The sequence below is a fragment of the Macaca mulatta genome, chromosome 20, assembly GCF_049350105.2.
Source record: "Macaca mulatta isolate MMU2019108-1 chromosome 20, T2T-MMU8v2.0, whole genome shotgun sequence".
NCBI lineage: Eukaryota > Metazoa > Chordata > Mammalia > Primates > Cercopithecidae > Macaca > Macaca mulatta.
The window spans coordinates 18,296,692-18,324,279 of record NC_133425.1 but is presented as its reverse complement, the minus strand read 5'-3'; the positions used below and the strand labels follow the sequence as shown (position 1 = coordinate 18,324,279).

Here is a 27,588-nt window from a genome sequence, read left to right as displayed (position 1 = left end):
TGGCAGCCCCTCCCTTAGGAGGCTGCCCACAGAAGCTTCACGATGCTCTTTCTTCTGCGATGTTGGTGGAGATGGGAGGGAAAGGATGGATGGTCAGCTTCCCAAAAATAATGTTAAGGCCACATTTCGAAAAGGAGAAACCTAAGGCTTTTTTGTTTGTTTGTTTTGAAGGAGGGATGGGAGAAGCAAGTTGGAGGAACATGAGGGATGGAGTAGATGGCATTAGGGATGGGGACGACAAGGTGCAGAACCCGCTTTCTGGTGGTGTCTGTAGGCAGAGGCAGTTGGAATATTCCCAGCCAAGTGGAGAGGGAAGAGAGGCCACATTCTCCCTGCATAAGCTTGGCGAGACCAGAGCCAAAGACAACGTGAGGGGTAGACACAGGTGGCGCAAGAAAGCCCTCCTCCATCTTAAGAGGGTCCTATACAGTATCTTGTTTGCAAGGTAAAAACAAACAAATAAAAAAACTTCTAAGTTAGAGAGCCAGAGAGGAAGAGAGAGAGGAGAGAGAGAATTTGCATAGATCATACATTCAGCTCAAGCAGATTTGGACAACTTCGTTCCCCCCTCCCAGGTAAACTCAGCAGACACAATGAGGTAGCGCCTGTGGTAGACCCATGGGCAAAGTAAGGTAACTGAGGCAGAAGCAAACAGGACATCCCATGAGCCAGCACAGCCCTATGTGATTTCCAAAGAGGCTTCCAGGGATGGGGCAAGATGGCTGTCAACGCTTGGGATTTGGAGAGCGCCTGACTGTTTCACACCCTACCTCCTCCTCCTCCTAGACTGTCTTCGCCATTTCTGCCTGGTTGGATGCAGTCCCACAAGGGGTAGCCCCAGGCAGATGTGGACCTCTGCATATCTAAGAGGCAGCAGTCCAGATCTCCAGATTCTGTTCCTTCTTCCCTTCAGCACAATCTTGGGACCAGGAGAGCGGAATGATCCATTGCCCCTCTGTGGAACTGTCTCTTGGGGAGGGGAATTTGACTTAGCAAGACGTCCCCATTTAGAGTTCAACATGGGCTGTTATTTTTGCCCTGACCTGATGCTGGCTTTTTTCCTCTTCTACCAGGGCAATGCATAATCTCACTGTAAACCACCTCGCCAGAGAGCAGAGGTTGCTGGCAGTGCACATGTGGAACAGTGGAATTTTTCTTTGCCCACTATCTGTTAAAAAAAACAAAAACAAAAACAACGGACATTGAAAAAATCAGATTTTTTTTCAAAAAATCTGGATTTCTGGTTTCCTTTCCAAATTGGAAGATTCCACTACACTGTGCTTACATTTTTAACATACAATGATAGGTTGGGGCCGAGTAGCAGCTGCTCATTCTGGGTAGGTCATGTTCATGTCAGTAAGACCACGGTCCCCATCCCCACTCCCATCATGCCCTTTTGTCTCACACCAACCACTTCACTCATCTGTGCTAGTATCCTGGGCTCCGTAAGCATCTGTAACCCCTACCACAGTGTGTGGCTTTGATCCTGTAGGTCTAGCTTGCTGTCTTTAAAGCGGAGTGCTTTAAAGCGGACAGCTGCTTCTAGAATGTACACCTCTCCACCCCTGGATGCTGCTGGAGAGCTGGTGCTCCAAATCCTCAGTGAAGTTGGTTGTGGAAGGGCTCTTTATTCATACCCCACTCCTGGTAGCTACTGCCCTGCTCTCTGCATCTTTCTGGCAGAAAGCTAAAGGTTCTAACCCGTGTCTTCTATTTGCCAACTAGAGAACCAGAAGGAAACATGGTCTTCAAACACCCAAACTTGTGCCCAAAGTAGAAGCAATTGCAGTGAGCGAGAAGTGGGGGGCAGGTCCTGTAGTTCTGCTCATCCTCTCTAATCCATTTGCATTTTAGAAGTTAAACCCACAATGAGAAATGAAGCCAGAAGGACTCATGATCTCACCAGGAAAGCCTTTTTTTCCCCTGCAAAGGGAGAAAGCAGTGTACTTCTTACAACACGGGGGAATTGCTCATTGCCTCCTTGGAGACACACTGCTTTATGCGTGGACCAGGAAGTGAAGGGGGATGTGGGAAGGCTGGCTGTCTCCTGAGCTCAATTTCTGCCTGAATGTCACTCAGTGAGTGGGACACTATATGGAGGGCTGCAGCCTAAGAAATGCTTCCTTCTCTCCACAAACCAATACCCCAAGGCCCACCGTTAAGCCTTCCTGAGCTTCCAGGGACCTCGTCACTGGCTCAGCTCACAGGTGCTATGCCCTGCAGGCTGTAATAGGTTTCCAGAGACCATGGCCCTATGCTTTTGAAATCTTCCACAACCCAAGCTCCAGGCTGTCTGACAATGGCCTCCAGCAAATAAATCATTCTCAGGCAGGTTAAAAAAAATTTTTTCCCTAGAAAAACATCCTCTTTTCTCAAATCATGCTGGGCTTTGTTTGGGATTTTCCTTTTTTTTTTTTTTTTTTTTAAACCAAATGTAATATCTGCAACCTTATTCTCTGGTCTCTAATAACATTAGAGAAGGCAGAGGAATACTATGTGTGACTTCTCAGCTCTCCGAATTAGCTGTGGTGAGGAAGAAATGAAGTCACAGGAAAAAGGGAAGGGTCCCCAGAGTCAGCCAACTCTGCCATTTCTCCACTTGTTCCAGGATAAAACCAAAAAAAGGCAGACATGTTAGTGGGTGCAGGAGGGACCCCATCTTGACGTCCGCAAGTTCACATTATGCGCAGGGACTTGCCACTGCTGAGTCCCCAAAGCCACTGCAAATAACGCTGCAAACACAAAGCACTAGTGGCCCAGCAAAGAGGGTGAAAGGGAAGTTCCTGAAGTGGCTTCAGCAGCCCCAGGGAAACCCTGGCCAGAGGCAGAGGCCGGGAGCAGAAAGAGGATGTGGTACCCAGCTTCTGGCCACCATAGAGTCTGTAAAAGAGATCATAGGGGCTTTCTGAGAAAAGTACCGTGAGATCCCTAGAATCGCTGTTGAGAATGACTATCTCCTGGACTCTGCTGCCTGGATCTGACCCTCTTCCTAAGATGGATCTCGCTCAAAGGAGCCTGTTTCCCTCCATTAAGGTCACATGGATGCCCATGATTAGATGGGCCATGGTAAGGCATCCACGGAGCAAGCAGGGATGGCCCAAGCTCTCTGCAGCTAGCACATCCCCACCCACCCTCCAAGCTTTCTACCTGTTACCTCCTCGTGCCTGTGGCGGGGGGTGAGTGTGGGGAGGATGGGAGGCTCAGGAATTCCAATACTCTTGGGATCCGAGAGAGAGATGAGGCTGACACTCTGTATAAGGAAAAAGTGAGGCTCCAATGGTCTCCAAGGCACCCCACTCAAAGCCAGTGGAAGATGCCGGTTGGAGCTTTCTTGGCATGGTGTTCAATGCCCCTGCTTTTACTCTGAGGAGGAGGAGGATGGGGGGTAGACGCAGAGAAAGATAAACCAAGAGAGAGACACCAGAGGGTGGGAAAAGGGGCCTTTTGTGAATAAAGGCAGCTTCAGTTAGTAAGATAACATAATTGACAAGCTGCAAAAACAGCACCTACTAATTAGTCATTGACTAAAACATATAAATAATAAATATCTAAAGTGACCCTTCTCTACATCCTCCATTGCTAACAGGACATCCTGCTTTGCGAGGTTTGGGATGGGGCAAGCACAAAACGAAGGGCAGCCCCTTCAAACCTATGCTGGAGAGAAGTGTCAGGACTGGCTCTCCATGGGAAGGGCAGATGGCTACCAGCGGTGAGCCCTTTTTCCAAGGGAATCCCACCATTCAGGCGAGATGGGATTATAGGAGCAAGGGACGCCTCCTGCGAAGGGCTCTCCTGGTGAACAGGGATGACACTCCAGGGGGCTCGTGGCAGGGAAACCTTTTGGGTTTCTGATAACTCAAACACTTGAATCATACTGTTTTTCGTTGCTTAAATAACCTTCCCACTTGTATGTTGCATGTCCCATTGAGCCTGTTGGCCCCTTGGATTAGGAAGGGCATGAAATTAAAAACCAAATCTGAAATGCTATTTCCTGGACGGGAAAAATCTGGTTCATGCGGTTTGGTCACTCCCAACAGCACCGGCGTGCAACTGACAAAGGGTTTGTGTGTCTGACCTCAGAACAGAAGGGCTCTGGCAGGGGATGGGTGCTGCTATGCTATCTAGCTCAGGAGTTTTGCTCCAAGCATTGCTTTGTGAGTTTCACGGCGTTGCCTTGTGAGTTTCACAGGGTTGCCTTGTGAGTTTCATGGTCACGGCCATCAAAGTTCCCATTTTCAAGGATCAAAGAAGGTCATGGTCTTGAGTTTGGTGCTCACAAACATCATCCTATTTCTGCTACTTTGTGTGGCAGCCTTGAGGGAAGGAGGCCTAGACCCCTGGACAGGTGGCAGTTGCACTTGTGGCTGGACCTTGGCCATGCCACATCAAAAGGCTTTCCCACTTACCTAGTTACTAAGGAGAATAACTCAACCCAAGGAGGGCCACTGAGAGGCTCAGAGCTCTCCTAAGGCTGCAGTCTCCATGAGAAAGGGACCACGACCAAGGCTGGCACAAAAGTCCCTCAGCCAAGGGAGGAGCAGAAAGATGAACCAAAGGGCGGGGCTGGAGTTTGAACCCATGGTTGGTCTGGGCAGTGCTTGTCAAACTGGCATTTGCAGAGCCCTTGGGTTCTGAAGAGGTACCGTAGGAGATACCCTGGGCAAGGGGACCGACCGGAGGGCTGAGCTTTGGGAAGGGAGCCTTGTACTCTTGAGCTTCAACCAGAGCAGCTTGCATTTCGTCCGCACCCTGAACTCCACTTATGACTGTGCTCAGTAAACAAAAGTTCTGCTGCTCAAAATAAAAGTTTCAAAATCACTCGTCTGGGGGTGGGGTGGGTCACTGGACGGGGAAGACAAGGAACCTGTAGGACTTGAGGATCAACCAGAAGAGGTGAGACCGTCACAGTGCAGGGACTGAGTCGTCCCACCCGCAGCTTGCCAAAGGCAGGTTGTTGGCTGATCCTGCTTTGACCTGCTGACCTTCCCTTTCCATCATTCTATGGCCAGGAGAGACCCATTCTCAGAGGGTGCCCCCCGCAGGGTGGGAGGCCAGGGTTCAGGCCCCACAACCTCTCTGGCTGCTTTCCTGTTGAGATCCTGCTGTGGCCCACTCCTTGTGCCCAGTGCTACCTGAGCCGGCCATCAGGTTTGACCGCCCCCAGCTCCGACTTGGGGTCAGGGCTGAAGGAGCTCCAGGCCGTCTGGCTGCAGATCTGCATGACCCGGCAGGCCGTGGGGCCCGTGGCACAGATGTCCATGGCAGTCCACATCCCGCCCACCAACGAGTCCAGCCATCCCTCCAGCACTGTGCCCGCGGAGGCTGCGTTCCTCCGTGCCTGCTCCACCTGGGCGGGGCTGATGGGCAGGCTGAGGACGGGGTTCAGGCTCTGGAAGCTTTGCTCCATGTAGGCGTTGCGGAGGGGCCCATTGTGCAGCTTCAGTGCCTCCTCTGAAAGACAAAGGGAGCAATTTGAGGATTAGAACAGCCACCAGTAGGATGCCTACTCATACTTAACCCTGTGCCTGGTGCTGCACTGGGCATCATGCATCGCCTCATTTAATTCACATGACAATCTCATGAGGAAGTTCTTTTAGCAGTCCCATTTCACAGCTGAGAAAACTGAGCCCGTAAGGACAGAGCCCACTCTGTACAGGGCATGGTGCATGCCTTTATTCATTCAACACATGTTTACAGAGCACCTTTGATAGCAGACACTGGTTCAGCCAATACATATTTTTAAGCACCTACATTGTGCCAGGCATTCAGTCAACACATATTTACTAAACACCCATGGTCTGCAAGGCACTGTGTCATTTGATCAAGGTATATTAAGTATCTATTAGGTACCAGGATCTATTCTAGGTGCTGGAGCAAACCAGATAGGAAGGTTAAGATCCAGTGGAGGGAGAACAACAACAAAGAAATAAACAAGTAGATAAATAAGGTTATTTCAGGCAGTGGTAAGTGTCACAAAAACAAAAAAAAAAAAACAAAAAAGCCCAAAAAACCAGAGTATTGAGAGAAGAGGGTTGGCAAACTGCAGCCCTTGGACCTAATGTGGCCTGTGTTTGTAAATAAAGTTTTATTGGAACGTGGCTTTGCCCATGTATTTGCATATTGTCTATGGCTGCTTTTGTGCTACCAGAGCTGAGTACTTGAGACAGAGACTGTATTTTACCCAACAAGCTGAAAATATTTTGTATCTAGCCCTTTACAAAAAAAGTTTGCTGACCCCTGGGTTAGAGAGTGACAGGGTGTTTGTTTATGTTAGACAAGGTGGGTAGGGGAGACCTCTCTGGGGAGGTGACATCTGAGCTGAGTGATGATTAACATACAGATCCTGGGGAAGAGAATTCTGGGCAGAGGGAATAGCAAGTGCAAATCTGAATTAAGCCTCTTTCCCCCAAATCACACAGATGCTGAGTGTTGCAGCCAAAGTCCGTACCCAGGTCTGTTTGGGGAGCCCAGATCTCAGCTGCTGAGTGTCCACCTTGTACTCTGCATAAGTTGGATTTCTGCTTCCTAGAAGCCTAACACAGGGTGCATGAACTGACCACAGCACAATCACTCTGGAAGTATGAAGTTTGAACCTGGTTGAGGCGGGGTGGGAGTTCGAAGTAGCTCTCAGAACAGTGCTGCCTTGCTGGGCCCCTCCTATGTGCCAGTCACTTTGTGAAGCACTTCATACAAAAGCCCAGGTACTACAGATGCAAAGCCGTCTGGTTTTGCATCCCCACGTCCAACATACCAGGTGTGTGACTTCTGACCTCCATGCCTTGTACCTCAGTTTCCTCATCAATAAAATGGGTAAAGTACTAATACCTTCCTTCTCACTTTGTGAGGCTTAAATGGGCTGACTCATATAAAGTGTTTACAAATGACACCTAGCATATACTAAGTGCTGGGAAAAGCTTAGCTAGTGATACGGTTTGGCTATGTCCCCACCCAAATCTCACCTTGAATTGCAGCTCCCATAATCCCCACTTGTTGTGAGAGGGACCTGGTGGAAGGTAATTGAATCATGGTGGGTTTTTCCCATGCTGTTCCTGTGATAGTGAATAAGTCTAATGAGATCCGTTGGGTTTTTTTAAAGGGGAGTTCCCCTGCACAGGCGCTCTTGCCTGCCACCATGTAAGATGTGCCTTTGCTTCTCCTTTGCCTTCCGTCATGACTGTGAGGCCTCCCTGACCATGTGGAACTGCGAGTCCCTTAAACTTCTTACCTTTATAGGTTACCCAGTCTCAGGTATGTCATTATTAGCAGCATGAGAACAGACAAATACAGCTAGGATTAATTACTGTTGATATTAGTCCATAATCCTCACATACCTAAAAAACTAGGGGGGCTGGTTTTATCATCCCTATTTTACAGATGGGGGAACAGAGGCAGCGGGAGTTAGAGACAGATCTGGGGTTAAATCCAGGACAGACTAACTCCAAAGGCAGTGCTTATCACTCACCATGTTATTCTACTGCTCAGGGTCATCGCCAAGGTCTGATATTTCACTCATGCAAAAATTCAAACAATTGGGCCAGGCATGGTGGCTCACACCTGTAATCCCAGAACTTTGGGAGGCTGAGGCAGGTGGATCACTTGAGGTCAGGAGTTCGAGACCAGCCTGGCCAACATGGTGAAACCCTGTCTCTACTAAAAATACAAAAATAAGCCAGGTGTGGTAGCTGGTGCCTATAATCCTAGCTACTCGGGAGGGTAAGGCAGGAGAATTGTTTGAACCTGGGAGGCAGAGGTTGCAGTGAGCCAAGACCACACCATTGCACCCCAGCCTGGTTGATAGAGTGAGACTCCATCTCAAAAAAAAAAAAAAATTCAAAAAATTGCAACTTCAGGCATAAATGGGTTAAACAGTAACATTTACATGAGAGGGACTATTACTACCTCCCAGGGCTTCACAATGGGGAAACAGGAAGTATAGCAATTTGGAGTGAAGGAAAGAAGGTATACACTTCTGTTATTTGTAATATTTTGAAGACATTCACATTCATTGCTTGCTTTATTGCTTGGTAGAAGCACATATTTTTTTATTTTATTTTTTTAGAACGGCTGGCCAATAAGTCTGATGAGTTGTGCTTTACCAAATCAGGTTTTGCAAGAGCTGAGATAGCTAGGATTATAAGAAACCTTCCAAGATGATTGCAATGTTCAGAAGACAGTGCTTCCTGTTTGCCTGACAGCAGCTGCCACCACCAAAGGTGCCCAGGATAGCCTGGATGATTAACAAGTGTCCAGAGTAGGCAAGAAGAAGGAAGAAAGACCATATGCTTACCCTTCTAAAAGCAATGAGAATAGCAGATGAATTCAAAATACGCCTTGACTAACACAGACAAGATCGTCATTTCTTTAATTCCCAATGCCCTAGGAAGCAAAAGGGTTGGGTTCTGTGGTTTGGATGGGCACAAGTGGGAGGAAGGAGGTGAGCCATCATCGAGCACATCCTCTGTCTTGCAAGGGTTTAGCAAAGCTGCTTTCTCTCATGGTAGTTAGGAGCCACTGTGTTTGGAAGTCTGGTCCTAACCCATCTTTCTCTAATACAGGGTAGGGTGGGTAGCTCCAGCCCCACCTGCCAGGAGAACAGGGCCTGCCGTCTTTGGTGCAGGCCCTAATTCCTCTATCAGAGCCTCTCAGCACCTCCATTCTGCAGAGTAAGAAAGTGGAGAATGAGGAGATACCGAAACTGACAAAAGGCAGGACATTCAAAGGGAAAAGAACATCTAACAAATACGTGAACACTGGGAACCAAACATTGTGGTTGATGGAAAAAACCCTTATGAGAAATGAGGTTAATGTGGGAAACGCTATTACAATATTAGCTTGCGATGCTCGTCTCTATAATTAAATTTTCCTCAATTCCACCTCATCGGATTTCTTGCGATTACCAGGGATGCATCAATAGAAAATTACTCTTGATGAATCATTTTACAAATTGCATTGCTCCCACCTTCGTGTTCACTGTCATTCATTGGAATATCGCTAACAAATGCAATTACCGAGGACAGGAAGGCTGCTCTCGGTGGGGGTAAAATGACCCCTGGGTTATCCTGGGTGTGTGTGGGGAGATCCCTGCCTTCCTTAGAAACTCTAGAAGAAAACACTGGAAAAATCAGGACCCCATGAATGGCCCCCAGGCTACTCTACTGGCATGGGTGTGTATTCAGGAGCACTGCTTCGTTCTGTCCAGCAGGTGTACCTGAAGCAGCGAAGACACAGCCGTTTACCCCCCTCTCCTCCATGTCTGGCATTGGAAATCCTTAGGGATGCTAAAGATGTGAACTTGATCAAGAAGGAACCTAAGACCTCTAAGAGGATGGGATTGGGCCTGGCCAGCTCTGGAGGGGCTTTCTTTTGCCTGGTTCATAGGGGAAGAAGGAGCAGGCTTCCAGCTCAAGAAAACATGGGTCTCTATCTTTCTGCTTTCTCTGCACAAAAAGCAGAAGCTGAGCCTTCACTTTGAGACTCCTATGATAGAGGACTGATTGATTGATTTTTTTTTGAGAGGGAGTCTCGCTCTTGTTGCCCAGGCTGGAGTGCACTGGTGTCATCTCAGCTCACCGCAACCTCCACCTCCACCTCCTGGGTTCAAGCGATTCTGCCTCAGCCTCCCGAGTAGCTGGGATCACAGGCATGCATCACCATGCCTGGCTAATTTTGTATTTTTAGTAGAGACAAGGTTTCTCCATGTTGGTCAGGCTGGTCTCGAATTCCTGACCTCAGGTGATCTGCCCACCTCAGCCTCCCAAAGTGCTGGGATTACAGGCGTGAGCCACCGTGTCTGGCCTATTTACTTATTGTTTTGGAGATACAGTCTTGCTGTGTCACCCACGCTAGAGTGCAGTGGTATGATCTTGGCTCACTGCAACCTCTGCCTCCTGGGTTTAAGCGATTCTCATGCCTCAGCCTCCTGAGTAGCTGGGGTTACAGGCACCTGCCACCATGCCTGGCTAATTTTTTGTACTTTTAGGAGAGACGGGGTTTCACCACATTGGCCAGGTGGGTCTTGAACTCCTGACCTCAAGTTCACCTCAGGCTCCTAAAGAGCTGGGATTACAGGCGTGAGCCACTGCACCCAGCCGTGATAGTGGTTTTTGTCCATGGTTCTGGGCCCAGAACTCCTGTAACCCTTGTTACAGTCTTTTGTTACATGTTGGGCACTTTAGGACTCAGGAAATAGAATCTCTCTCTGTCTGGCCTCCTCCTGTCCCCCTTCTCCTGCCCAATGCCGGAGTCTAATCAGATTGTGGGTGATAGGACTCTCATTCCAGAGAGGGCCCCGAGACACACCCTGGAGGAAGGAATTATTGCACAGAGGCCAAGGAGAATCTGAACAGACAGGCCTTGCTGGGTTAGGTCAGACCCTTTTTGTCCAATCACATTTTGACGCAGTTGTCACGCTTCAATCATAGGTAACCAATGAAGTTTTCATAAAAGGCCCAAAGGATAGGGTTTGAGGAGCTTCTGGAGAGCTGAACACATGGTAGCTTCTTCACAGGAAAGTGAGGAAGAAGTTATCCACCTGCCGGGAGGATGGGCACCCCAATGCCATGGGGACAGAAGCTCCTGCACTCAGGGCCCTTCTAGACCTTGCCCTCTGTATAGCTTCATCTGACTGTTTATCTGTATCCCTTAAAATATCTTTCATAACAAACCAATAAACGTAAGTGTTTCCCTGAGTTCTGTGAGCTGCTCTAGCAGAGTAATTGAGCCCAAAGAGGGGGCTGTGGGAACCCCAATTTGAAACCACTTGGTCAGAAGTTCCAGAGGCCCAGACTTGAGATTAGCAGGTAGGAGGGTGTGGTCTTACAGCACTGAGCCCTCACTCTGTGGTGTCTGATGCTACCTCTGGGTGGAGAATGTTGGAACTGAACTGGGGGATACCCAGTTGGCGTCCACTGCAGAACGGATTGCTTGCTTGCCGATGGGGAAAATTCCCCTACGTATTTTGCTGTCATGGAAGTCTTCTGTGTTGATTATGGCAGTGTGAGAGCAGAGGAAAAAGTGGTTTGAGAGCTTTTCCCAAACAACTCCTTTGCTGGGACTCCAGGCACCTCCTCCCCACTGCTGTGTCCCCATCCCCTTGCGTCATTAGCTAAAGGGCACCCAATCCAGAACTCTTTGAAGCTAACAGGCTGTAATGCATTTCTGGTTTTTGAGTTTGTGATCTGTTAGATGGACATGAACAATTCCAAATATAGAGAGACCCAAACATCCTGTTTCTAAAAGTTTGTGTTATAGATGTGCCTACACAGGGACATACAATTTTATGTTTAAGATTCTTCCTTGTCGGGGCTGGGTGTGGTGGGTGGCTCATGCTTGTAATCCCAGCTCTTTGGGTAGCCGAGGTGGGAGGGTTAGTTAGAGCCAGGAGTTTGAGACCAGCCAGGACAACACAGTGAGACCACACCCCTACAAAAATAGTAAAAAAAAAAAAAAAAAAAAAACAGCCGGGCATGGTGGCACACTCCGGTAGTCTCAGCTACTTAAGAGGCTGAGGTGAAAGAATTACTTGAGCCCAGGAGCTTGACGCTGCAGTGAGCTCGGACTGCATGACTGCACTCCAGCCTAGGCAAAAGAGCTAGACCTAAATTCCTTTTTTTTTTTTTTTTTTTTTTTTTTTGAGATAGAACCTCACTCTGTCACCCAAGTGGAGTGCAGTGGCATGATTTTGGCTCACCCACCTCCCAGGTTCAAGTGATTCTCATGCCTCAGCCTCCCAAGTAGCTGGGACTACAGGTGTGTGCCACCACACCCGGCTAATTTTTGTATTTTTAGTAGAGACAGGGTTTCGCCATGTTGGCCAGGCTGGTCTCGAACTCCTGGCCTCAGGTGATCTACCTGCCTCGTAATCCTAGCACTCTGGGAGGCCAGGTATGAGCCATGGCACCAAGCCAACCTCAGTTACTTTAAAAAAAAAAAAAAAAAAAAAAAAAAAAAAAAAAAGACTTTTCCTTGCAGTATTATCAACAACATCATTATCATCATCAACAACAAAAACTTATGTGTCCACCAATAGGGGAACAGATACGTTGTGGTTCTTTAACCCAGTGGAATATCATGTAGCTGGTAGCTTCATATATACTGACTTAGAAAGTTAAAAAAAAAAAGCAATCTTACAGTACAAAATGTATGATTTCATTTTTTAAAAATATCAAAGGTTTTGTGATTTATGATGTGTGTTATGTTTATGCTTTAAAAGTATTGAAAAACTTCTAAAAGGATTCATACCAAACTGTTGGCAGTGGTTTCTCTAGAGGTAGGATCTGAGCAGGGAGAAAGACTTTCCCCTTAATAAAAGGAGGTGAAAAGAGGGGAAATAGAAGTATAAACGTAAACCCTTTGAATGGACAAAGAAAAAAGGCGGGTTAGGAACCGACATCCCAGTCCCTGTTCTCCATGGGGATGGAAACCCTGACCTGAATTTCGTGTTAATTTCGTGTTTCATTTCCTAACAGCTGCCTTTGACACATGAAATAAGATACTGTTGACTTTGCCTGTTTTTGAACTTGACAGAAATGCATCATAATGATTTATCTATGATATTTCCCCCTCAACACTATGTTTTAGGGACTCATCCAAGCCAACACATGCCATGCTTTACTGATATTCACTGCTGCCTAATATTCCATTGTATGAACAGGCAGCCAATTGCTTTTCCTTTCCAGTGTCAGACAATCAGACTGTTTCTGGTTTTGTGCTATTAAGAATAACTCTCATGTGAGCATTTCTGTACAAGTCTCTATAGCCTATACCTGGGAGTGAAATGTCTATTGTAGGGTGTGTGTATGTTCAGCTTTACTAGGAGATACTAAACCATTTTCTAAACTCATCTCATCTTAGCACTTCACCCTCCCACTAGCACTGCATGAATGCCTGTTACTCCTAGCCTTAGTAACACAGGTTCTTATCTAACTGTCACGCATTTCCCAATAATATGGGTATGACGTGGAACCTCTCTTTGCTTTAATTTTTCATTTCTCTCAGTTTTAATGAGGCTGAACATCTTTTTCTGGGTGAGGGCCATTCATGTTCTCTCCTTCATTTTTTTCCTCTATTGGTGGAGGAGGGTTGGTGGGTTTTTTTTTTTTTTTTGGAAAGAGCCAGATAGTATTGCTTTGTAGGCCATGCAGTCTCTGTCACAACGATTCAGTTCTGCCACTGTAGCTCTAAAGCAGAAGCAGGCAACGTGTAAATGAATGAGCATGGCGACTGTGTTCCAATAAAACTTTATTTACAAAAACAGGTAGTGGGCTGGAATGGCCAACTTCTGATTAATGGCATTTCTTTATAAATTCTGAAGATGAGTACTTTAAAAAAAATGTAGCAAGTATCTTCCACTATTAGGTGGTTCATCTTTCCCACCTGGTGTATCATATTTTTGATGAACAGAAATTCCTGTTCTGGATTTTTTAAAATAGTCAACAAGATTTGCTGATCCTTAATACCTGCCTGGGCGTATTTCCCAGCTTGTCTTCACCATGATCTAGGCCTTCTGGAAGTTCAGTGGGAGAACATCTAACAAATAGGTATCTAATACCTGCACAGATGACATCTCAGTGTGCAGGTAGGAAATTAGATGGTTCTCTAGGGAAACGCAGAGAAAAGTACTGAGAGCAAGGAGTGCCGTTCTGCAAGGACGCTGCTTGCCCTACATCTGAGCAGTGCTGCCTACCAACACCAGAGACCCTCAGGTTCCCGAGGAAGGAATATTTTCCCCACAGAGATGCTGGGAGTACTCACCCGGTTTGATGGGCTGCCTGTTGGAGAAGGTCAGAGGCGCAACGAGGAATTTGGTCTCTGCAACTGGCACCCAGTGGTGGAGAATTTTCACTGTCCAGACCCCAGGCCTCAGGGGCAAGTTCAAAGGGGGCTTGTAGTGCGTGAATTCGGCAGTGGACTCAATCAGGATGTCGTAGGTGGCTGCGATGACGTTGACGGGATCCACCCAAATGACGGTCACGGTCACGTTGGGCCCCTTCCCCCACTTCTGCATACCCACCGGCTCATCCATGGGCCCCAGGAGACCCCCAAAGTTGCGGAACAGCCGCTCCTTGGCATCCCAGTCAGTGCCGACCTAAAACAGGGGAGTGAATTCTGAAGTCACTGGGCCTGAACTAGGGTGCTAGGTCTCAGAAAGGCCTAGGATCCCCTGTGTTAGCTTTCATATACCCATTTTACAGATGAAGAAACTGAGGCTCCAACTAAGTCACCTGCTCAAGGTTGCACAGCTTATAAGCAGAAGATCTGGGATCTGGACTCGGTCTGAAGGATCACAAGGCCTGTGGTCCTTTTATTTAAACCACTGGGCCTCCTGTGCCTGGTGTATGGCGTGTGCTTTGAAAAGAAAACCAAACATGGACTGAATGACTGACTGACTGAATGAATGAATGAATGCCTTGCTTGCAGGCCATTCCACAGAAATATACATCCTGCCACTCAACAGGTATAGCTAGTTTCCACTTCCATCCTTGGTTTTCCAAATCACACACCTCCACTGTGTGCAACGGTTCTGAACAAGAATAAAGGTTATGTTATTACAGCTGCTCTATCATACGCTAGAGACCCTGAGCATTGCCTGTCATCTACGGGGGTTCAAATAGGTTTCCTAGGAAGAGACAGCTCTGGCTTTCCCAAGGCACCTAGAGCTGGAACGTAAGCACGAGAGTCATCCTGCGATCCTTCCTTCCTGCCAGCCAGCTGGGGATGTGTGCGGCTGTGACCCACCGCAATCCTCTCTGGGCTTCCCTCCTTCCACTTGTGCCACCTGCAATTTCTTCTATATCCTGTAGTCAGAAAGGCCTTGTAAAATGTCCTCTTACTGCTGCCCCCAGGCTTCTTAGTGCACTCAGAGTCTGAGCTCGCCCCGTCCTCCAACTCCATGACCCCCTCCCCATCTTTCTCCAGGATGCCTTGTTTTAGCCACCTCAATCAAGGCAGGTTCATTTCCAGCTCAGCATTCCCGCACCATCTGCCCTGTGTGGAATACGCCTTCCTTGCACGGCCAGCCCCTTATGTCTAAAGCTGCCTCACAGAGTCTTTACCTGACCACTCCCTCCGCCCCAAATTTCAAATGGACCTTCAGTCAATCTGTGTCATTCCCTACCGCTTTATTTTCTTCCTACCACTGGTATAAGCACTATCTCAGAGTTGTCTGTCGATGTATTTATTCCTTATCTCCTCCAGCTGTAATGTAAGCTCTGTGTGAACGGGGGCTTTACCTAGCAGGTTCTCTGCTCTTTCTTGGTGCCTACTACCATGTTTAGTACACAGTAGGTGCTCGAGCAATGTTTGTTGAACGAACGGGTGAATGGCTTGACCAAAAAAATGAATGAACTAGGGAGATTCCTGACAATGAGCTTTGTTGCTATTTCAAATCAAATTAAATCAGGGGTCGTCTAATTTGAAAAAAGAGATCTCCCCCAGGTGGATTAATTTAGTGGTTTTGAGGACACAGCATGTAGGCATGTTGGGGCAAATAACGGGTACAGTATGAGCTTGCACTGCCTCTGTTGTCTTCCCATAATTAGCATCTCTAATGTGCGTGTGCACGAAGGTCGGGTGTGGATATACACACCTACATTCTGAGATTTCCTATGTGCAGGGGAAATAGGAGCTGATCTAGTTTCTCATTGTTCTTGCAAGAGTTACCATGTCAGTCCATTCTTTACCCAGCGTACAGAGTTCCACTGCTAATATTTGCTGAGGGATTACAGTGTGCCAGGCAGACATGTCCATTCATCTGATACTCCCAAATCCATAAAGGGGAGACCCTTGTCATTATGTTCACTTTACAGATGTGGAAACTGAGTCTCAGAGAAGTGAGATAACTCGCTATGGTCAGAGGGGGCAGAGCCAGCATGGGAACCCAGGAAGTCCAACCCCAGAGGCTGCATTCTCATCCACTATGCTACATATTGCCTCCCACTCATTAATTCATTCACTCTCTCAGTCATTCATTCACCCAACACATGTAAACCGAATCCCTACTGCCTACCAGGGGTGGCTGCCATCCGTGTACACTCACTGGCACATATCTTGCTTTCAGTTTTCATCAGGACAGAGACTAAAGATTAGGACTAAGAAAGTATCCTGAGGGCCAGGCGCGGTGGCTCAAGCCTGTAATTCCAGCACTTTGGGAGGCCGAGGTGGGCGGATCACAATGTCAGGAGTTTGAGACCAGCCTGGCCAATATGGTGAAACCCCGTCTTTACTAAAAATATAAAAATTAGCCAGGAGTGGTGGCGGACGCCTGTAGTCCCAGCTACTCACGAGGCTGAGGCAGGAGAATCGCTTGAACCCGGGAGGTGGAGGTTGTAGTGAGCCGAGATCAGGCCACTGCACTCCAGCCTGGGAGCCAGAGCAAGACTCCGTCTCAAAAAAAAAAAAAAAAAAAAAAAAAGCATCCTGAGAGTAACAGAGGTAGTTACTGCTCTGACGTTCCTGCAGGGGCTGCCGTCCCTCCCAGACTTATGAAATCTTGGTATTTTTCTACTACCCTGTGGATCAGCAGGGACCAGCACCTTCTGTCCCCTCGCCCCTGCCCTGGTGCCTAGCAAAGTGCCCAGAACACAGTAGAAATTAAAAGGATACTATTTCTTGAAGGAATAAATGAATGATCAACAGGATTCAGTTCAGACCTTGAAAGGTCTATGGAGATTTCTCTAAAGAAGCCCGATTTCTATTTTCCTACTTATAACTGCTTTCAGCAACACCTGGTTTGTAAGTCCAGTTTCTCACCTCTCCTGGAGACCTTTCTGGTTTGGCTCCAGCTTCACCTCTGTCATCTCTATCCCTCTTCCTCCCTTCCACTTGCTCCTTGCTCCAGGCCACCCTGGGTTACTCTCAGCACCCCGTTCTGAAGGGCTCTCTGTTTCCTCTTGATCTTCTGGCCATGATCCGCCTGTTCTCTGGACCGGTCTACCTTTCCCAGCGTCGTCCTAGCCAGCTCAAACTTGTTGTCTAGGTTTTGGCTCAGGTATCACCTCTATCAGAAGTCTTTCCTGGACAGAGGCACCACTGAGGTACATCTCTAAGCATTTGATCATCAGAGCTTTTCTCCTCACCCCCACAGTACTGCATGTTTTAATTTATAGGTCTCTCTCTCTCTGTCCAGCTCTAGACTGTTAACTCCATGAGGGCAGGACTTGCTCACCAACATGTCTCTAGTGTCTGAAACAGTGCTGAGCATAGAGTAGATGCTCAATATATCTCTATTTCTATATCTGTCTACTGTAGATGCTCAATATCTCTATAGAGATCTAGAAATAGAGATATATTGAGCACCTATTGTCTATTGATCAACTGATGATCTATGCAGATTGATCATCTACTTATGTGTTTATCATCTATCTCTATTAATCTGTCTCATTAATCAGTCAACTCTATTCTACCCATCAATGATCTGTCCATCTGTTTACCTATTAATCTATCCATCCATCCATCTGTCTGTTAATCATCTATCTATGTATCACCTGTCTATCAATCTATCTTGAACACATACTGAATGAGTAGGGGCTGAACACATGGACTTCCCTCCACGCACTAGTTTCCAACAGATACTAACAAAACAGATGAATGGCCACAAAACTACTTTAGGGTCATATTTAAGGAAGAGATTTTTCACCAGTTAGGGGAAGATGGGAACCCTCCAGAACACTGCCCTTGGATCCTCCAAAGAAAAAATCTGAGTTTTAAAACCAAGATAACCTGGGCAGGAGAGTTCCGGAGCAGCTGATAAACAACCTGGATCTTGTTTCTCAACCGAGGAGCGTGATGGGTGAGGGGTGGGGCAGCCTGAGCTAGGGCTTTGCTGCTGTCACATCCTCTGTGACCTCCAAGACCTTCTCAAGGGGCCTCAGTGTGGAAGTTCACCACCATCCACTGCAGAATGGTCAATTACCCAAATTCAAATACATACTCAAATTCAAGCTTAACATACTGCTCCCTGGCTTCCAACCAACCAGTGGCTTTCCATTGCGTTTATTATTATCTTTTTTTGAGTTTATAATATGTGTGTATATGTATATATTTCAATAGGCTTTTGGGGAACAGGTGGTGTCTGGTGACATGAATAAGTTCTTTAGTGGTGACTTCTGAGATTTTGGTGCACCTATCGCCTGAGCAGTATACACTGTACCCCATGTGTAGTCTTTTATCCCCCATATCCGCCGACCCTTGCCCCTGAGTCCCCAAAGCCATGTATCATTCTTAAGCCTTTGTTTTGTCATAGCGTAGCTCCCACTTACGAGAACATACAATGTTTGGTTTTCCATTCCTGAATTACTTCACTTAGAATAATGGTCTCCAATTCCATCCAGGTTGCTGCAAATACTATTATTTCGTTCCTTTTTATGGCTGAGTAATAGTCCATGGTGTGGAATTTATTCACTCATTGACTGATGGGCATTTGGGCTGGTTCCATATTTTTGCAATTGCGAATTGTGCTGCTATAAACATGCATGTGCAAGAATCTTTTTTTTTGTATAATGACTTCTTTTCCTCTGGTAGATAGCCTGTAGTGGAATTGCTGGATTAAATGGTAGAACTACTTGTAGTTCTTTAAGGAATCTCCACATTGCTTTCCATAGTGGTTGTCCTAGTTTACATTTCCACTAACAGCATAAAAGTGTTTCCTTTTCACCACATCCATGCCAACATCTAGTATTTTTTTATTATAGCCATTCCTGCAGGAGTAAGGTGGTATCGCATTGTGGTTTTGATGTGCATTTTCCTGATCATTAGTGATGTTGAGCATTTTTTCATAAGTTCATTGGCCATTTGTGTATCTTCTTTTGAGAACTGTCTATTCATGGCCTGAGCCCACTTTTTGATGGGGTTGTTTTTTCCTGCTGGTTTGAGTTCCTTGTAGATTCTAGAAATTAGTCCTTTGTTGGATCTATAGATTGCAAAGATTTTCTCCCACTCTCTGGGTTGTCTGTTTACTCTGTTGATTGTTTTGCCTTGCAGAAACTTTTTAAATTAAGTCCTATCTATTTATCTTTGTTTTTGTTGCATTTGCTTTTGGGTTCTTGGTCATGAAGTCTTTGCCTAAGCCAGTGTCTAGAAGGGTTTTTCCAATTTTATCTTCTAGAATTTTTATGGTTTCATGTCTTAAAGTCTGATCCATCCAGAGTTGATTTTTGTATAAGGTGAGAGATGAGGATTTAGTTTTGTCTTTCTACATGTGGCCTGCCAATTATTTCTGCACCATTTGTTGAATAGGGTGTTCTTTTCCCACTTTGTTTTTGTGTGCTTTGTTGAAGATCAGTAAGTATTTGGCTTTATTTCTGGGTTCTCTATTCTGTTCCATTGGTCTATATGCCTGTTTTTATACCAGTACCATGCTGTTCTGGTGACTATGGCCTTATAGTATGCTTTAAGGTTGGGTCATGTAATGCCTACAGATTTGTTCTTTTTGTTTAGTCTTGCTTTGGCTCGGCAGGCTCTTTTTTAGTTCCATATGAGTTTTAGGATTTTTTTTCTAGTTCTGTGAAGAATGATGGTGGTATTTTGATGGGAATTGCACTAAATTTGTAGATTGCTTTTGGCGGTATGGTCATGGTCACAATATTGATTCTACCCATCCAAGAGCATGGGATGTATTTCCATTTGTTTGTGTCATCTATGATTTCTTGCAGCAGTGTTTTGCAGTTTTCCTTGTAGAGGTCTTTTACCTCTCCTTGGTGGATTTGGGTTTGTTCTTGTTTCTCTAGCTCATTAAGGTGTGATATTAGATTGTCTGTTTGGGCTCTTTCTGACTTTTTGATGTGGGCATTTAATGCTATGAACTCTGCACTTAGCACTGGCTTTGCTGTATCCCAGAAGCATTGAATTCGGGAGCACATTATTTAGTTTCCATGTATTGGCATAACTTTGGTGGTTCCTTTTGGAGTTAATTTCCAATTTTATTCCACTGTGGTCTGAGAAGAGTACTCACTGTACTTTTGATTTTCTTAAAATTGTTGAGACTTGTTTTGTGGCCTATCATATGGCCTATCTTGGAGAATGTTCCATGTGCTGATGAATAGCATGTATAATAGAATTGTTTTACGCAATTCTGCAGTCATTGGGTAAAATGTTCTATAAGTATCTGTTAAGTCCATTTGTTGTAGAGTATAGCATAAGTCCATTGTTTATTGACTTTGTCTTGATGAAGTGTGTCAATATTACTGTGTTGCTGTCCATCTCATTTCTTAGGTCTGGTAGTAATTGTTTTGGGAGCCCCAGTGTTAGTGCATATATATTTAGGATTGTGGTATTTTCCTATTGAACTAGTCCTTTTATCATTATGTAATGTCCCTCCTTGTCTTTTTAAATTGCTGTTGCTTTAAAGTTTTCTTTTGTCTGATAAGAATAGCTACTCCTGCTCACTTTTGGTGTCCATTTTTTTCACCTTTTTACCATAAGTTCATGTGAGTCCTTATGTGCCAGGAAAGTCTCTCGAAGACAGCAGACACCTGGTTGGTGAATTCTTATTGATTCTGTATCTTTTAAGTGAAGCTTTTAGGCCATTTACATTCCACAGTAGTATTGAGATGTGAGGTACTATTCTATTCATCATGCTATTTGTTGCCTGAATACCTTGGTTTGTTTCATTGTGTTGTTTTGCAGGACCTGTGAGATTTATGCTTTAAAGAGATTCTATTTTGGTTTATTTTGAGGATTTGTTTCAAGATTTACAGCTCCTTTTAGCAGTTCTTGTCGTGCTGGCTTGGTAGTGGTGAATTATCTTAGCATTTGTCTGAAAAAACTGTGTCTTTCATTTATGAAGCTTAGTTTCGCTGGATACACGATGCTTGGCTGGTAATTGTTTTGTTTAAGGAGGCTAAAGATAGGACCCATCTAGCTTGTAGGGTTTCTGCTGAGAAATCTGCTGTTAATCTGATGGGTTTTCCTTTATAGGTTACCTGATGCTTTTGCGTCTTAAGATTATTTCCTTTGTCTTGACTTTAGATTACTCGATGACTATGTGCCTAGGCGTGATCTTTTTGCAATGAATTTCCCAGGTGTTCTTTGCACTTCTTCTATTTAGATGTCTAGATCTCTAGCAAGGCTGGGGAAGTTTTCCTCAATTATTCTCTCATTATTCAAACTTTTAGATTTCTCTTCTTCCTCAGGAACAGCAATTGTTCTTGTTTGGTTATTTAACATACTCCCAAACTTCTTGAAGGTTTTGTTCATTTTTAAAAATTCTTTGTTGTCTTTGTTGGAGTGGGTTAATTTGAAAGCCTTGTCTTCAAGTTCTGAAGTTCTTTCTATTACTCATTTGATTCGATTGCTGAGATTTTCCAGTGCATTTTGCAATTCTCTAAGTGTGTCCTTCAGTTTCAGAAGTTGTGACTGTTTTCTATTTAGGTTATATTTCATGGGAGATTTTTCCATTCATATCCTATATCATTTTTTTAAAAACTTCTTTAAGTTGGACTTCACCTTTCTCTGGTGCCGACTTAATTGGCTTAATAGTCGAACTTCTTAATTCTTTTTCTGGTAATTCAGAGATTTCTTCTTGATTTGAATCCATTGCTGGTGAGCTAGTGTGATCTTCTGGGGATTCACAGTTCCTTGGCTGTCCCACGGAACCTGCAGGGCAATCCACCTCCTTTAAAGGCTCTATGGATTCTCTTGTCTTTCCTGGCATGTTTCTGCAGTACTTCTGGGAGCAAAAGGTCCTGATGTGGGGCTCCACACACTGCTCTGTCCATCCGAGTGGGAGCTGCAAGTTCGTCCTGCCTCTTATCTGCCATTTTCCCTCTATCTTTCCATTGCATTTAAAATAGAACCTGAACATCTTTCCAGGGCCTGCAAGACTCCTCCCTGAGGCCTCTTTCCTAGCAGTTTCCTTCTCACTTGCTGCACTCAGTGCACTGGTCTCACTGCAACTCGAGTACTCCTAGCTCATTCCCAGTGCCTCAGGGCCTTTGTATATGCTCTTCTCTCTGCTCCAGATCTCCCCAGGGACTGGTTCTTTTACAGGCTTTAGCTCTGCAGTGATCTCCTTAGAAAAGCCTTCCTAGATGAATCATTCTATCGAAGGTTGTCCCCATCAAGGTCCTGAGTCCCCAGGCATCACATGAATGAAGTTTTCTCTAGAATACCTGTCATTAGCTGAGCTGTTTTTGTTTATCTGTTTGCTCACTCATTGGCTGGCTGCCCCACTGGACTGCAATTCCATGACCACAGGGGCCTGGTTTGTCTGGTTCACCACGATCCCTCCTGAACCTGGCACATTGTAGGCACTCGGTGACTACCTGAAGAAACAATGAGCATCTTTTTTTTCCAAGTCAATAGCATGAGATTCCCATGGATTGGAGAAATGTATCTGAGCTGTTCAGGCACTCTGCAAGGCCCTGGGATGGTGCTAACTCCAAGGAGATCCTAAACAGCCTACAGAGTGGCCCTGTGGTTCTTCCTTCCCTTTCTGTTCATTTGCCATTAAAATTAAGACTTTAGAAAAAATTCAAAATACAAGTGAGGGCTCTCTGCATCACATGCTGTTATTTTTGCCAGTGATTTTGATGGTTCTCGCACCAAGGGTACCAGACCTGTGTAGTGAGGACCCTCCCCCAAAGCACTAGCCATGGGGAGGCCAACATCATTTGTCACTGCCAGAAGTACCCAGTTGCCCAACAGCAGGCTGATAAGCAGGGGGAGCCCAGACACGAGGCATTCATCTCTTTAATGGGACATTAATGTTGTCAATTGGCTGCTCAGGCCCCTAGCACAGAATCCAGCTGGGGCAGTATGTAATTGCCCCCTGACACCAGTAATTTATGGAGTGGGCTCCCTTGGCAGCTCACATCCAACAAATCCACTCGGAGTCTTAATTGAAAACAGTGGCTCAACAAGAAACTCTCACTGGTGCCTGTTTTTCATGGGGATACATACATTCGCTGGAGCACAGGTTAGGCAGGGCCACAGAAGCTAGAGAAGGACTGTCAAACAAAACATAAGCAGGTGGGACTCCCCCTCTCCCCAACAAACTCTTAGCCCCTCAAGATGTACCATAGTCTACAATCAGACTCTCGGTCCCTAATCCAGCAGTCAGAACCATTGAGACAAATTACCTCCTTAGCCCTTACAGATGTGAGAAAGGCAGAAACCAGGTGCTGCAGTTCTGTGTGAACAACACGCACCAGGCTTCATCATGCTTCCCCTTCCTTCCTGCACCATGACCCAGGTACACTCACATACTCTTTCAGAAGTCTTACTCAACATCTACAAACACTATGTACTCTCTGTGTGCTGGAGATACCGCAGTGAAGAGGGAGACACAGTTCCAACTCTCCTGTGAACAATCAATGAGTGACCAGATAAAGCAACAAGATAATTTTAGATAGTAAATGCTACGAAAAAGTATTAAAACAGGGAAGGGTTGGGTGGAGAATGTAGTTATTGCAGCAGCTTAAGTAGGTGGCTGGGGAAGGCTTCTCTGAAGGTGTATCATTTGGATTTAGATCAGAAAGATCAAAAAAAAAAAAAAAACAAAAAAGGTAGCTATGTGACCCATCTGTCCATCCATCCTTCCTTCAATCCATCATCCATCTACTCATCTAATCATATAGTCAGTGATTGATCTGGTACTTCCCTTGAGCAAATCCATGGGTGCTAAAAACTAGGGAGACAAAACCACAACTCAGCATAGGATTTGTGGCCAAAGAGACCCAGGTTGAATTTTGAGCTAGCAATCCAGAAAATCTTTGGATCTCTATCAGCCTCAGTTCTCCATTCTGGAAAATGCGACTAATATTACTGACATTGGTTTAGGAGTCATCACTGGCTAGGATAAAATATTCAGAGGGGCAGAAATTCTACCCTAAAAAATACATCCGTGTTCCAGTTGGTTTCATCTTTCCCTGTTTAAGATGCTGGTGCCAGTGACTGGGGCCAGAGAGCCTTCTCCGGGCACGGGGTTAGTTTATCTTTAGGGCTCTCCAAGTCCTCTTCTCCTCCATCTCCAACTAGAAGTGTCAGATAGTAGAGCAGAATCTGGCCAAGGGAACTGCAAAATACAATGAAATGTGACAAGACCTGGCCTCTTACCTCGGAAAACTGAAGCCTCCCAAAGTCGCTGGGTGGGCTTGCGATCTTGAAGACTTTTTTTGGCATCACCCAGGTCTCCAGAGTCTCCAGTTTGCTCACGGCCAGATTGGTAGCATGATGCTTGATCAGAAAGCCCTGGAAGCGGTCGGCAAGGAAGTAGAGGTGGACAGATGCTGGGTGGCCCATTGGGTAGTACCTGAAAACACAGGCGCTCATGGGTTAGGGCCCAAGGTGTGTAGGATCACAGTGAGGCTCCCCACCCACCAAGCTAGTTTTGTTCCTAAAGCAGTCCCCATTGTGTACAGTGCCTACCATTTTCCTTGCATCTGTCTGAAAGCTGCTCCCTATGTAGCTATGATCTCAATGACTAGGAATACTTTTTTCTTTTGCTGATTATAAATGAAAACCATGCTGACTGTAGGAAAGTACAACAAAGAAAGTAAAATGACTACTTTCCATGCCTCTTCCCATACATAATGTCAATTCACAGATATTGAGTCCTCTGGTGCTTGGTACTGGGGTGTGAACACTGTCATGTTGATGGATTTCCCTTTGGCCTTATTTCCTATGCATCTATTTGCATAAATACTACATAGTTGGCATCTATCTATCCTAGCTATTATTCTGTCTTCTTTGTATAGGATTTCCTGAGGATTATCACATCTTTGAAAAGTCTCTGAAGACATGGTTTTGTATGTGTTGATACTTGGTGTTTCATCATCGTTAATACCAGATTTTATAAAGCAAGTTCCCTATCATTGGATGATAACTCTAATTTTTTGCTTCTCTAAACAGTGCTGCATTCAACATCTTTGAGCAAAACCTTTCATTTGTCTCGCCTCTGTTTAAATCTCCGAGGCTCTTCGTGTCTGCAGCTTAACTGTTGCGGAAGTACTGATTTATTCTCTCACAGTCCTTACCACTCACACTGGTTATCATCATTAACAACGATTGCCAATCTGAGATAAACACACATGCAAAAGTGGCTTGTTGTTTTAAAATGCATGTCTTTGATCCACAAAAGCTTGCTGGCTGAAAGGGACAGGGTAGCGAAGCGGCGATGTCCAGAGAAAAGGGGGAAGCAGAGAGCAAAAGAGGAGAACCTTGGAGGAGGCCACCTTGGTATCTTTCCTACTTGTCAGATAAAAAGCTGCCGCTTCTGCAATGTGTAAATTGCACAGCATTAAGAAGGCGCTTGTGGATCCTTCATAACAGCATTTCACAAATCATTGTCCCTGCTCAGCTAAACGCAGCCTTCCCTCTGGTCCTGATCTGCAGTTTTAAGTCTTTATGTCCAATTATAACAGTTAGGGAAGCTGCCTTCTTGTGTTCACACATCTCCTGAAATCATTGCCTTGTTACTGGATTGCCTTCCAGGGGGCATGGAAAAAAAAACGAAACTTGAACAGTCCTCAGATTGTTTGCTGGGCATTCACAGTTCATGCAAACCTGTTTTAAATCTGGACTTTGGGAGTGGACAGTCCAGGGATTGTGCTGTCATTCCACCACTGCAGCAAAATCTAGGCAGGGCTGTCACGGAAAACCTCCTATGATGACAGAAATGTTTTATTTTTGAGACAGAGTCTCCCTCTGTCACCCAGGCTGGAGTGCAGTGGTGTGATCTTGGCTCACTGCAACCTCTGCCTCCCGGGTTCAAGCGATTCTCCCGACTCAGCCTCCCGAGGAGCTGGGATTACAGGCATCGGCCACCATGCCCGGTGATTTTTTATATTTTTGTAGAGAGGAGGGTTTCACCATGTTGGCCAGACTGGTCTCAAACTCCTGACCTCAAGTGATGCGCCCGCCTCGGCCTCCCGAAGTGCTGGGATTACGGGTGTCAGCCACTGCGCCTGGCCAAAAGTTTTTTATTTCCACGGGATTTGGGGGGAACAGGTGGTATTTGGTTACATAAGTTCTTTAGTGATGATTTATGAGATTTTGGGGCCCCCATCTCCCAAGCCACTAGCAATGTGCTACTGCTGAGCACTTGAAATATGGCCAGTGTGACTGAGGAACTGAATTTTAAATTGTATTTAGTTTTAGTTAATTTACACTGAAATAGCCACCTGTGGCTACCGTATTGGACAGCAAAGATATCGTCAGGAAAGAGCCAGTGGTCGCCCGCATTCATGTCCCCAAATCTCCCATCTCCTGTATCTTATGCTCTCTTCCATGTGACTTTGCAAGTTTCCTTGTACCTAGGAGGCAGAACCTATTTTTCTACCTCTGGAATCTTCTTTGGACAACAGGCAGTGGTAGAAGGGCTGTCCTGTCAGTTCTGAGGCAGGGCCTCAAGATGCCTTGCACATTTCTGTTTGCTTTCTTGCTCTCTTGAGGTCACCATGAGAGTATGCCTGGGCTAGCTTGCTGGAGGAGGAGACATTTGAAACAGCAGAGCTACCCTAGTTGTCCCAGCTGAAGCCATCCCAGGCTCAGGCAACTATTCCCAGCCAAGGACCACAGAGCCACTTCCCGACTTGCAGTTGGCTGCAGATACAGGAGCAAGGCCAGCCCGGACTGGGAAAACTGTCCAGCTGATCTGCAAACTTGAGCGTTACATAAATGCGTATTGTTTGAAAATACTGATTTGGGAGTTGTTACACTCCCACGTGTTATCATGACAGTAGACACGTAAAGCACTGCCAGTGTGTTCTGTGAAGTGGGTGAAGCAGGAGAACTTGCTGTCTTTGGAGTCAAAGGAAGAAATTGTTTCCGGAAAGCAGCAGTGAAAAAAAATGTAGAAGTCAATCTTTGATTACTTGCCTCCCTTCACTTTCTTTTCATTTTTTGAGATGGAGTCTCAAAAATGACTCATGGAGAGTCACCCAGGCTAGAGTGCAGTGGCATGAAATCGACTCACTGCAACCTCTGCCTCCCGGGTTCAAGCAATTCTCCCTGACTCAGCCTCCTGCATAGCTGGGATTACAGGTGTGAGCCATCACACCTGGCCCCTTCCATCCTCTATTCTCCTTATACACTGCCAGAATCCTGGTTCAAGCCACCATCATGTTGTACCTGCGCCTCTGCAGCAGCTTCCTTAACTGTCACCCCCTCTTACTTTTGCCCACTATAACCTGTTCCTATAATAGCCACATTCATCGTCCCCCACTTAAATGCCACAAGCACCTTGCTTCGTGCTTGCAATAAAATCCAAACTCCTTACCTGGTCCACAAAGTCCTGCCACTTTCTCTAGCCTCCTTTTGTTTCCAGCTACCCTAATCTACCACCTTCTGGCCACTGGGACTTTATTTTGGATTCTTGAACAAGCTACGCTCATTGCTGCCTCTGACTTGTCATTCTCACATGACTTTATCTTCATTTTTTTGCAGAGCATTTTCCCTTATTGATCTTATGTTCTGGTTTACCTGTGCTTAGGTACTGTCTCTCTTTGCACTAGAGTGGGAGGGCTTTGAGGTCACGGGCCTGGTCAGCCTGGACCAAGACTGAATTCTCTGTGCCTAACACACGGTAGCTGCTCAATCAGTACTTATTGAAGGAGTGAAAATTCTAGAAGGATTTTCTCGTGAACCTCATGC

At 45.8% G+C, this 27,588-nt stretch overlaps 1 protein-coding gene across 1 annotated transcript in view; it reads right to left on the bottom strand.

Moving 5' to 3' along the window:
• Positions 1-3,426: 3,426 nt before the first annotated feature.
• Positions 3,427-27,588, bottom strand: part of XYLT1 (xylosyltransferase 1) — a 366,386-nt gene continuing 342,224 nt past the window's right edge. The window contains exons 10-12 of the mRNA XM_015125707.3: positions 24,052-24,247; positions 13,753-14,086; positions 3,427-5,451 (exon numbers count right to left, since the gene is read on the bottom strand). Coding sequence (XP_014981193.2) covers positions 5,129-5,451; positions 13,753-14,086; positions 24,052-24,247 — 853 coding nt within the window. The 3' untranslated portion in view covers positions 3,427-5,128. The remainder of the gene's footprint in view (positions 5,452-13,752; positions 14,087-24,051; positions 24,248-27,588) is intronic.